Source organism: Aythya ferina (genome assembly GCF_964211825.1).
Source record: "Aythya ferina genome assembly, chromosome: 13".
Lineage (NCBI taxonomy): Eukaryota > Metazoa > Chordata > Aves > Anseriformes > Anatidae > Aythya > Aythya ferina.
The window spans coordinates 20,999,972-21,011,700 of record NC_140311.1 but is presented as its reverse complement, the minus strand read 5'-3'; the positions used below and the strand labels follow the sequence as shown (position 1 = coordinate 21,011,700).

The 11,729-nt window shown below is 43.1% G+C and overlaps 1 protein-coding gene across 1 annotated transcript; it reads right to left on the bottom strand.

Annotated features, from left to right (window-relative positions):
• Positions 1–2,004: 2,004 nt before the first annotated feature.
• C1GALT1C1 (C1GALT1 specific chaperone 1) lies at positions 2,005–3,768 on the bottom strand. The gene is made up of 2 exons (XM_084534030.1): positions 3,636–3,768; positions 2,005–3,381 (listed from the first exon to the last, which is right to left on the bottom strand). Exon 2 carries the CDS (start codon positions 3,374–3,376, stop codon positions 2,420–2,422), a length of 957 nt encoding a protein of 318 aa, XP_084390156.1. The 5' UTR covers positions 3,377–3,381; positions 3,636–3,768; the 3' UTR covers positions 2,005–2,419.
• Between the last annotated feature and the right edge of the window lie 7,961 nt (positions 3,769–11,729).

Genomic DNA, 11,729 nt, shown 5'->3' with positions numbered 1-11,729 from the left:
CACGGTGTTTGCCTGGATAATCTGACTGTTTACTGACTGCATACCCAAAGCTATGCCGATAGAAGACAGCCTGTGCTATGGAATTATTTAATAAACTAAGGAAACTAAGGTCTACTGCTGATAACTCTGTCTCTGGAAGTATTTATTAATATTTCAAGTCTCTATTCTAACACTTATATTTCATTAATCCTAGAGCTTAATTTTGTATGCAGTGCGTTGTCTCAGTGCTGTTCTGCATGTTTAATTTCCGCACTCTGGGACCTTTACAGCAGATAGTGGCGGAGGTGTTCTTAATCTAATTCAGAAGTTAAAACACAACATGCGAGAAAATGTATTACTTAACATGTGCTACTTCTAGATTTCTTCTGTAAAGTTATTTGCAAGAAGGCTACTCTTGAAAATTACAGGGTATGTCTGAAACTATGTATGTAGGAATACAAAAAATGAGATTATGATTAACATTTTGCACAAAGTTTGGTCAAACCTCACACAGTCCCTTTAGAATAATAGCAGACATTATTATGCATACCAAAGACTTAGCACTAACAAGAAACTAGTGTATTTATAATGGGAATCAGTTTGTGCCTCAGTGGTTCTTCGGTCTATAAGGTGAGCTAGCATGAATTCTATGGTTTGCTTTTTCTTATTCTGTCTTTTCTGTCCCTTCTTCCCCCTGTTCTGCTACAGCATCTCTCAAATCTGGGACAAATGAGGTATATTCTGGTCTGGATTGTTAATGCCTTTTTTTTTTTTCTTGACCTGCTCTGGGTGCTGCTGTTGTAGTGGGATCACAGTTGTTTCTGATATTAGAAACATCTTTTGAAATCAAAGTTTTATTTTTCACCTTGTCAGGTTTTGTTTCAGAGTATACCCAACTGTGGACCCAGCCTTTTGAATATCACTCTGTAAGAAGATAAAAGCGAAGTCATGCTTGAATTGTATCTGAAATATACCGAAAGCTGTTAGAAACAGTAATTTCAGTTGTATGGAGGTTTGGGCAGGAATTATGTGCATGTTTGTCTTGCTGTCAGTTGACCTCTGGAGGTAAGGTGTGCCTTCTGAAACAGCTGAGCTGTCTTCTTGTTATTAAAAAAAAAAAAATCAAGGACCTGAATGATGCTCAGTGCAGGAAAGAAGTTGCTACTATCATGAGCTCTGAAGTACCTGTTGTGAAACAGCTACTTTGTATCTGTCAGCTTTTCTCCTTTACTGTGGCTAAGGATAGGATGAAATACTCCAAATGCTGTGTCAAAAGAAAGTTGTCCTCACCTAATACCTCTTTTATAGGTAACTCTATTACCAGTAAAGCCTGTGCTAGATGTACGTATTGCATCTCTGTGCTACTTGAAGTCTTGAAATGGCTGGGTCAGATAAGTGAATTTTAAATGGCGTAAACATTATTTATTACCACCTAACTGTGACTGGTGCAGGAATGGAGTTGTAACCAGGTGGCACATGTAAAACTTGGGATTTCAAGTGCACTTAATTTTTTTTTTAAAAGGTGGAGTTCTATACATTGCTGTTTTGTATCATGTACAAAGAAAGGGTGAGTGTACAGGCACATTGGTCTTTCTGCATATTAGTGTTCAAAAATATCTGTAAATGCAGCTGTACTTCCCACTTACAAGGAAGCTGGTTAGCTGTCAATGTAAATACTGTTAGGACTACTAACAGTGAAAGCTGCTAGACAGAACCTTTATTCAAATATGCTTATAAAATAGTTTTAAATGAGCAATTACTCCTGTGCTAACAGGCTACCTGGCCATGTTAATATTTATTCAAATTTAGTTATCTCTTTCTTTTGTATGATTGAGAATGGCAGTCCAAAGGTCACTTATTATTCTGCAGGAAATTCCTAATAGACTTTTCTTGCTGGTTTGCTTCCTGCTAGTTTCTTACTGCGTTAGGAGACTACATAAAGTGATGGGTGTACCCTTTGTACTGCATAACCAGTGTAGCTCAAGCTGATGTGCAGTTCAGAGTAAAGGAAATCACTTAGTAGTCTTTGAGACTAAATCTGTGGCCAGTTTTATTGGTACAGCTTAGAAAGATACAAAGATGTTTGAGAAATGCCTGAAAGAATTGATATCATCAAAATCTTGCAAAAATATATTTGTAACAGACTAAAGTTCTTATGAGTTCTCATTAATAAATAGTTGGATAATACAACCCCCCTACAAACTTCATTTCCTTTTATCACAAACATCAACATGTCCTTTATTTCTTTCTAGTACTGTCAAAAAAGCCCAATCATTTCTGTATAAAAGATTAAGAAAGAACATTCTCATTCCACTTTTAAAATTAAGAGCTTTACCAAATCTCTGTGCAAAAACTGTACACCAGTACCACCACATACGAAAACTGAGTGTCTGTACAATGAGCACAGTTAACTGTGGTTCTGTGTCCTTTCTGAAAGATGTCAGTCATTGTCTGAACCTTCAGGTGGCAAGAAGATGAGTGCATCATTATAAGTGTGACCATAGGGTCTCAGTCTATAAACACCATACATCATCACGTGCATATGGTTGGGGGTCAGTCCATTGAAAGTGATGGCCATGTCTGAGCAGCAGCCATCTACCACCTGCTCAGGGTGATTAGCCATTGCTTCTTTGATGAGAGTGTTGACTGACTTGGTATTAAAGATGTCTTTTCCTTCTGAGTCTTCTGCGTTTTCAGCAATCACTCCAGTATACTTCAGGCATACTGCTAGCTGTTTATCCTCAGAAAGTTTCCAAATCATACCTCCCTGCTCTGGACACTTGTCAGTGTCTTCAAAAATACGGGAAAGTCGTCTTAGCGATCCGATGCTTAAAACGATTCCTCCCTCGCTATCTACGTACTCCAGGTCACCAGATTTCACAGTATGGCCTATGTAAAAAGGCTGTGCAGGGTCTTTTTTCAGTAAGAAATACTTGAGATTTTCAATAATAGCAAATGTTGTTGGATAGGCAAGGAAGAACCAGTTGAATTCATCTTTGTAGCGCTCATATGTTAACTTGTAAGCTTTTCTCATCATCATCCACATATCATTTGTGTCGAGGACTACTGAATTAAACACTTTGATGTTCTCAGAGCTGTAGAATTCTGCCTTGTCGCAGTGCTTGCTCCATGTCTCTTTCACTGCAGCCCAGTGCCCGAGGTCCTTAGGTTTCACAAGGATGATACAAAAAACACGGATACTCTGACTGAGCTCCAGACGCTCATCTTCGGAAAGATTCAAGACATCTTCTTTGTTGGGAGCCTGGATATGATGGTGCTCGTGGTGATGTGCTCTAGTCCCATGGCCCATCTTAAAATGTCCGAGAAGCGTAACCAGCATGCAGAAGACTCCTCCTAACACCACACCTTTAATGAACGAACTGCTTTCGGAAACCATTTTCCCTAGAAAATAAGCACACTTCAGCAGCTCGAAGCGAGCACGTTTACGCCGCAGACTCCCCGTCCTTTCGCTGCCATCCCCCACCCCCAAGTCCAGCCTCGCTCCCCTCGCGTACCGGGCGGGACAAGCCCCCACCCCACCGGCTCTTTCCATGCCCGACCCCCGGTGCCGCCCCCGGGGGGGCTGCGAGGAGCCGCCGGCAGCCGTGGCAGCGCCTCCGGGGCCCGCCGCGGCTTCAGGCCCGGCCTCCACTCACCAGTGCCGCCTCCACCACCTTGCGCCCGGCCCCCGGCCTCCTTCTCTTCCCTTCCTTCCCTCCCCTTTCCCTTCCCTTCCTCGGCGGAAGCACGGCGCAGCCCTTCCAGGCGCCTCCCGCCGCCGTGGGGCCGCCCCCTGCCGGACCCGCCGCTCACTGCGGCCCTGTGCCGCGTGGGGAAGGCCGGCTGAAGGTCGCTCCCGTGAGGGGTCGGTTCCCTCGCCCTGGTCACCTCCTGAGACCCAGGAGGAAAAGGAGGAACCCTCCCAACCCACGCCCAGGATCAAGCCTGGTGCCCTCCTCACTGAATGCCCGGCCCCAAATAACCCGTGCTGCGAGCGGTGTTTGCTTGGTTTCCAGCCCCCAGCCCAGGGCACACAGGATTTGTAATTTAACAAAAAAAAAAAAGCAGAAACATTTTTCAGAGGCAGTTTTTTTTTTTTTTTTTTTTTTTTTTTTTTTTTTTTTTTTTTTTTTTGTGGTAAGTGCTGCTGAGCTGCAGGTTGAAAGAATCATGTCAGAATCCCTTTGTACATGTCACCTCTCAAGAGTTTACCATTGACATCTAACTTGAAGGCCCTTTATTAGTGGCTGGCAGTGTACCCTTAGTTATCAGGATAAAGTCTGTGGGAATAGAAATGTTGTTTTTGCAGAGTTACATTGTTTAGAAGGAGGGAATGTGGTACTGAGATATGCTTACAGTGATAAGAAAGTTTAGCAGGCGACCTTGTAAAATGCAGACAATCAGACTCCTTAGGACAATTAGGTGAAAATCACGGTGTCAAGTCAAGTCAGATAAGTGAAGAAACATTACCACTTCAAGCAGTAAAAATGTCAAAAGAAATTTGAAATTTAACAGGCCGGCGACTGAAGGCCATGCATTGTTTGTGAAGCATCAGATAGATTGTGAATCTGGATTACCCACTCAGTGGGGAAACAGGGGAGGGTCCTGCCATCAAAAGGTATATAAACTGTGTTTTGGAACTAGTAGATGCGCTCTCTCCTGCTTGTGGGGCGCCCGCCATTGCAATCGCGAATAAATTACTACTTCACTGAGATCCTCGCCTAAGCCTAAGTTATTGGCTACGGAGTGTTTCTCACAAAGTCCCATATGGGTTTTTCCTGTATTGTAAGAAGCATATTTCATTTTTTGCCCTGACTGGCTAAACTTAGTGGGTTTTATTGAAGTCTGTTTACAACTGAGCTGCTCTGGATTCTCTGGCATCTGGCTGGGATCCACCAAGGCCTCACTATTCAGCTAAGTTTCTTTATAGGCCACTGGCTGTAGACTCCAAGACGTTATCTTTGCCAAAAAGATATGTAAGAATGTCAGTTGCTTGATTCTTCTGGGCTTGGGGAACCACTGCCTGTGATTCGGGTTAAAAAAAAAAAAATACAAAAGAGCTATTCTGGCTAGTACATTGTATATCCAGAATGGCTCTGTTCAGTGGAACTGGTCCCTAATTACATACTGTGATAGAGAGGGACATACTGTCAGTTTGCATGTTCTCCTAGTCCTGTTAGACTAAAGAAACATCAGTCATCCCATATTCTCCCACTCAGCTGCTTTTAAAGTATAAGCAGGATGATTCTCAGGTGGTTATCACAGCAGAAAGTGGAGGTCAATTCGAAGTTTGTATTATACATCTCCTGTTTGCAGAATCCATTGTGGTTTTCAGGGCTTCAGCACTTGCTTGATCACGTTCTTCAGAGAGATTTGAATGAGTTGCAACTTGCTGCTTCAGCTGATGTTTCAACAAATTGTTTTCCTGCTTGACTTTAGTGAGGTTTTTTCCAAGGCTCTGATAGAATGAGTAATGTAGCCACAGATTTTAACTGTCACTTTAACATATTTTCAATATTGCCTTTATCCAGCAGCAGATCAGTGAAGAGAAAGTTTAAGTGGCATATAAAGCATGTTATAGTCCTGAAAAGACTCTTCTGGCTCCTCTGTTGCTTGAAATTCTTGCTGGGTGTTAGAAGGAGTAAAAAGGCATAGGAATGCATAAGATCTCACCACAGCCATTGTTAGTTCCTCTGGAGCTATATTAGATATCATTCAGACACACATGTACTCTTGAAACCACCCCAAATCAGTGCAAGAATCTGTTTTTAAGAACTGCAGGAGGTGGATGTTTAAAGTCATTCTGCCATGGGCTGGGAACTAGCCAAATGTCAGAAACAGGGAAGGCACAGCCCTAAGATGGCAGTTACGGGAGGAAAGCCGAGGGGGATGATGAGCCACAAGGACTGAAGCAGGATCAGGCTCCTCCAAGACTGCTGCAAATGGATGTGCATTAGTTTTGTATTGAAACACATATGCCCACAGAATATCAGCCAGATTTTGGCTTTGAGTACTGGCTTGCTGTCCACTGAGATGTTCCGATCATTTGCGGTATCTTTACCACGCTCTCCAACAATAGCAGCTTTTGAAACCTATGACCTGTGCCAGGATCTAAACTGCTGACAGAGCTGAAGAGCTCCATGGCTTGTTGCCTGTCTTGACAGACAGCTGATCCCCTGCTATGTTCTGTTTGTCTTCCTTCGCTGGCTGTAGCTGCACTGCCTTCTGAGGCTCTTTTTTGCGTCCAAGGAAAGACATCAAGACATTATGTTCTCACTTGTGTGGTACAAAATGTTCATGAGAGATTGGCTATTATCAAAACATAGTTGATAGGAACTTTGTTCCAATTAACACAAAATGTTTCAGCTGACACACAAGTTGTCATCTTTTACAGTGACTGCTTGTTAATGATCACAAATGACTGTTGTCCACTCTCCTGGAAGCAGAGGCATCTGTCTCTCTTAACTACATGTGCAGTAGAGAAGCTGGGCTAGAGCAGTGCGGTAACATTCAGGAAGGGTAACCAAAACTAGAAATGAGCTATTGTGGATGTTTCTGGGTAGTTAAAACAGCAGATGAGCTCTTGGTTATATGGAAAGAAACTTGAAATTACGAGAAGTGCAGAGGTATGGTTGAACTTTTGCCATCACATCACCCATCTGTTTAATAACTTTATCAGTGACATAGACAGTGGGATCTAGTGCACCCTCACCAAGTTTGCAGATGACACCGAGCCAAGTGGTGCAATTGATATGACAAAAGGAAGGGATGCCATATGAAGGGACCTGGACAAGCTTGAGAAGCTTGTCCTCCTCGACTCTGCCCTTGTGAAGCCCCACCTGGGCACTGTGTCCAGGTCTGGGGCCCCCAGCACAAGAAGGGGCCTGTTAGAGTGGGTCCAGAGAAGAGCTGCGAGGATGATCAGGGGGTTGGAGCACCTCTCCTATGAAGAAAGGCTGAGAGAGCTGGGGACCTTCAACCTGCATAAGAGATGGCTGTAAGGACACCTCATTGTGGCCTTAGTGATAGGACAAGGGGGAACAATTTCAAACTACAAGAGGGGAGATTTTAGATGAGATGTTAGGAAGAAATTCTTCACTCAGAAGGTGGTGAGGCACTGAACAGGTTGCCTAGAGAAGCTGTGGATGCCCCAGCCCTGGAGGTGTTCAAGGCCAGGACGGATGAGGCCCTGGGCAACCTGGTCTGCTGGGTGGCATCCCTGCCTATGGCAGGGTTTTGAGCTGGATGGGCTTTAAGTCCTTTACAACCCAAGCCATTCTGTGATTGTATAATGCTTGTGATATATGGAGTAATAATTGGTGTCAAGAAGATGGTTGATGTTAATAAAGAAGGGGGAGATGTGGGAGTGTGGCCATGGGGATCAGCAAGCCCCATGGTTGATGATAACATCTAACTCTTAAGGTTGAGGCCATCAGGAATGTAAAAGAGTTTAGAGGGAACAAAGAAGGGTGGTTCAGGAGACACCATGCAGTCTCTGGTTGCTTGTTCTCCAGCCATTAAGGCATGGAAGTTGCTGATTGTTTGCTGTTGCAGGGAAAAGTTGTTTGACCAATGAAAAGTTGTTTTGAAAAGGACTGCTATGGGGCAAAGGGTATAAGAAGGGAACCAGTCCTCAAGATAAAAAGGCAACATGATATAATGAAGTTATGACATCAATAAAAAAGTAGGAAAAAGGACTGAATAGGGACAGGCTAGCAGAACAGAGACCAGGACAGGAACAGGGACACTGATCAACTCATGAAGACAGGTTTGGCCAAACTCAGGAAACCGCTCAGAGAAGCTCGTACTGAAAGTCGCTGGAAATAGGTGTACTGGAGCTGGGAAGAAGCTCGAGCTGAGAGAAGCGGACCTGCGCACACAACTGCCCCTCGCTGGTAAGCAGCTGCGCATTGTGGGGAATCATACATCCCTGGAAACAAAGACTGTCCTGGTAACCTTACAGCTTATTCCCTTTATTAACGATCAGACAGTTTATGATCCTGAAATATGGGACCAAATTGAGGTCAAGGTGTAGAACTCTGGTACGAAAAATGACAAGGTTGCAGTGGGATTGCTCGGCACCTGGCGAGCAGTCTCTGAGGCCTTAAAGAGCCATGTGGGACCACAGTCAGAAATGTGTGGTTTGCCAGACAGTGAGGGAGCTGTGGGCTCGTCCACCAATCCTTCTGCTACATCTTGCCCCCCCCCCCCCCCCCCCCCGCCCGCCACTACTGCCATCGCAGGCCTTTGCTGTTACGCCCCCTGGTGACCTGGATGTGCCGTTTGGCCCAGGCCCTATTGGCCTTGAAAAGGAGACGGAAATGATGTTTCCCTTTGATCCGGGAAGAATAGGATACAGAGGGCCTGAACGCTGAGTTGGTTGACAACTTAAAGCGAGAAATATTGTTCCCATGACTAGCCCTGGAATTCTCCAGTGTTTGTAATCAAGAAAATGAATGGAAAATGGAGACTGTTAAATCATGGAAGCTATGGGAGCACTTCAACCAGGATTACCAACTCCAGCTATACTCCCCCAAGTCATGGACATTAATAGTAATAGACTTAAAGGGCAACTTGACTTTAAAAGGCAAGTGTTTAGCAAACAATAAGGATTGTTTGCTAAACACTTGCCTTTTAAAACTTTACCATGTTTATGTTGATACCTTTTCTGATTGTACATATGTATAGGCTTACATATGTATAGGTGTACTTAGGTTTAATATGTAAAAGGAATGTCCTGTATATTTAGAAAGTTCAATGGTAGTGTGTGCGTGTTGGTAGAGCGTAGACTCCCCGTGCACCCAGCGCTGTTTACTTGCCTTTTATAAATATTACTAAACTCAGATTGAGTTGTACCTTCATTTATAACATGCTGCTGGCATACCCACTTGTTACACCAGTCCACCTGAGTCCATCAGAAGAGAAGGACACGCATGGCTATGGTGCAAGGCTTACAAACTCTCATCTTGAAGAGCTGAACTCCCACAGAACCCAATGGCGGCTTTTGTGAAGAGGCCAGCTATTACTGTCCTGTTACACACCTCGTACTTTCTATAGTTCAGCCTGTAGAGTGCACACTGAACAAACATATGTGCCTAAGGCTCTGATCCTATTGTTGGAAAAGGTTTGGGAATCCCTGTTTTAAAAATCTCAAAGTAGTTAGGTGGAGATTCTAATTAGCAGGTAGGAAAAGCCAGATATTTTCATTCACTTCACAGGGAGCTTCCCAGCTCAGTATTTCTTTTGGAGGAGTATTGGTTCCAGAGCCAAAATTTAGCTCCCTCTTCTGAAAGTTTTGCCCTGCATCCTTGTCTTCAGTTAAATTTCACACTCAAAATGGAATCCATGCAGGCTAAGCTGAAGAGTGATGTGGTAACAGACCCTGATCGCTCAGTCAGTTTTAAGCAAGCCCCTGGCTGGTGAAGAGATCAAGATAGCCTCTTAACTTCATGTATCTCCAAGTGGTGAGACCAAGGATAGGCAGCATCCAGCCAGATGGGTGGGGGAAAGGAGGGACAGGGACTTTTTGTAAGTCATTTGTATCTTAAGCGAGTGTGCACAGCCACATTTGACAGAAAGACTTTGTCACAGGAGTAGGCAATGGACAATGGAATAAAGTTTTAATGCAAACAAGAGATTTCTGTCTTATTTTTAATACTAATTCCGAACTCCATGATGAGGTATTTATATGTTCTCTCCAGGTGTTGGTCAAAATGCCAGCATTACCAGTTGAAATGTTATGGCTGTATTATATAGGAGATAATGCATAATGGACTCTTTCAGCCTTGAAATCTTTTAAATTGATTAACTGTATTAAACAATAGTTTTAAATCACTTTTCTCTCCTCTTTCATTCATGAGCACTGTCAAGAAAGGTCTTGGCATTGAAATAGCCATTATTTAAACGATGCCCTCAAGCACAGGAAGATACATGAGAAGCAAAAGACTCCGGAGGAACTTACCAACTTTGGACTGCTATATAGTTTCTTGTTTTTATTGTGTGTAGCTGAATGGAAAAAAAAATAATCTTATTTTCTGGCTATGCTAAATCAATCAAGTGAATGCTAACGTCCTGCTAGCTGCAGCAATTCTTCTGGAATTGAACTAACAGAGACAATGCCCAGAGCTGAGCTGACACCATTGTGGATGGCTCCAATGTGCAAATATAACAGAAAGAGAATACAAACTAGCCATTTAATGCCATCTCTCTTGGAAGGACAGGAAAAAAAAAGAATCATTATAGATCATGTAGAAACAGACAGGGGAAAAAAAAAAAGCCAGAGGCAGAGAAATCTTATTTTTCAAGCTCCCAAAGAAAAGATAAAAGTGGTGATGAAAATAGGATTCAATCAGAAAGAATGGGTTCTTAATAGTCTTTTAAAATAAAATGCATGAAGCAGTGATGAAGTTATTTTGCTGCATCCTTAAGGAGTTTGCTTTTGCCAGTCTGAGCCCCTAGCACTTGGAAAAATACCTCTGCAGAAAATGATGGTCTCAGCAGATATATAGAATAATGTGATATATAGAATAATAATTGGTGTCAAGAAGATGGTTGATATTAATAAAGAAGGGGGAGATGTGGGAGTGTGGCCATGGGGATCAGCAAGCCCCATGGTTGATGATAACATCTAACTCTTAAGGGTAAGGCCATCAGGAATGTAGAAGAGTTTAGAGGGAACAAAGAAGGGTGGTTCAGGAGACACCATGCAGTCTCTGGTTGCTTGTTCTCCAGCCATTAAGGCATGGAAGTTGCTGATTGTTTGCTGTTGCAGGGAAAAGTTGTTTGACCAATGAAAAGTTGTTTTGAAAAGGACTGCTATGGGGCAAAGGGTATAAGAAGGGAACCAGTCCTCAAGGTAAAAAGGCAACACAATATAATGAAAAAGGACTGAATAGGGACAGGCTAGCAGAACAGAGACCAGGACAGGAACAAGGACACTGATCACCTCATGAAGACAGGTTTGGCCAAACTCAGGAAACCGCTCAGAGAAGCTCGTACTGAAAGTCGCTGGAAATAGGTGTACCGGAGCTAGGAAGAAGCTCGAGCTGAGAGAAGCGGACCTGCGCACACAACTGCCCCTCGCTGGTAAGCAGTTGCGCATTATGGGGAATCATACGTCCTTGGAAACAAAGACTGTTCTGGTAACCTTACAGCTTATTCCCTTTATTAACGATCAGACAGTTTATGATCCTGAAATATGGGACCAAATTGAGGTCAAGGTGTAGGACTCTGCTATGGAAAATGAAGGCTGAGTTGCTTAACAACTTAAAGCAAGAGACTGTTATATGATCTGAGAAAATTTAATGAAATCAGGGAAGATATGGGAGCACTTCAACCAGGATTACCATCTCCAACTATGCTCCTCCAGTCATGGACATTAATAGTAATAGACTTAAAGGATTGTTTGTTAAACACTTGCCAGAATTCTGAAACCTTTGCTATGTTTATGTTTCAATTGATACCTTTTCTGATTGTACATATGTATAGGTGTACTCAGGTTTAATATGGAAAAGCATTGTTCTGTATGTTTAGAAAGTTTGATGTTAGTGTGTATGTGTTGGTAGAGAGTAGACTCCCCACGCTGCTTCCTTGCCTTTTATAAATATTACTAAATTCAGACTGAGTTGTATCCTCATTTATAACAGTGCCTGAGCACAGGGGTAGGGTTGTGGTTTGGCTTACAGGAATTCTGGGCCTTGGGTCAGAAGACCTGTAGATCTTGCCTCAGTTTGGTTACCTGCTGCCTGGAG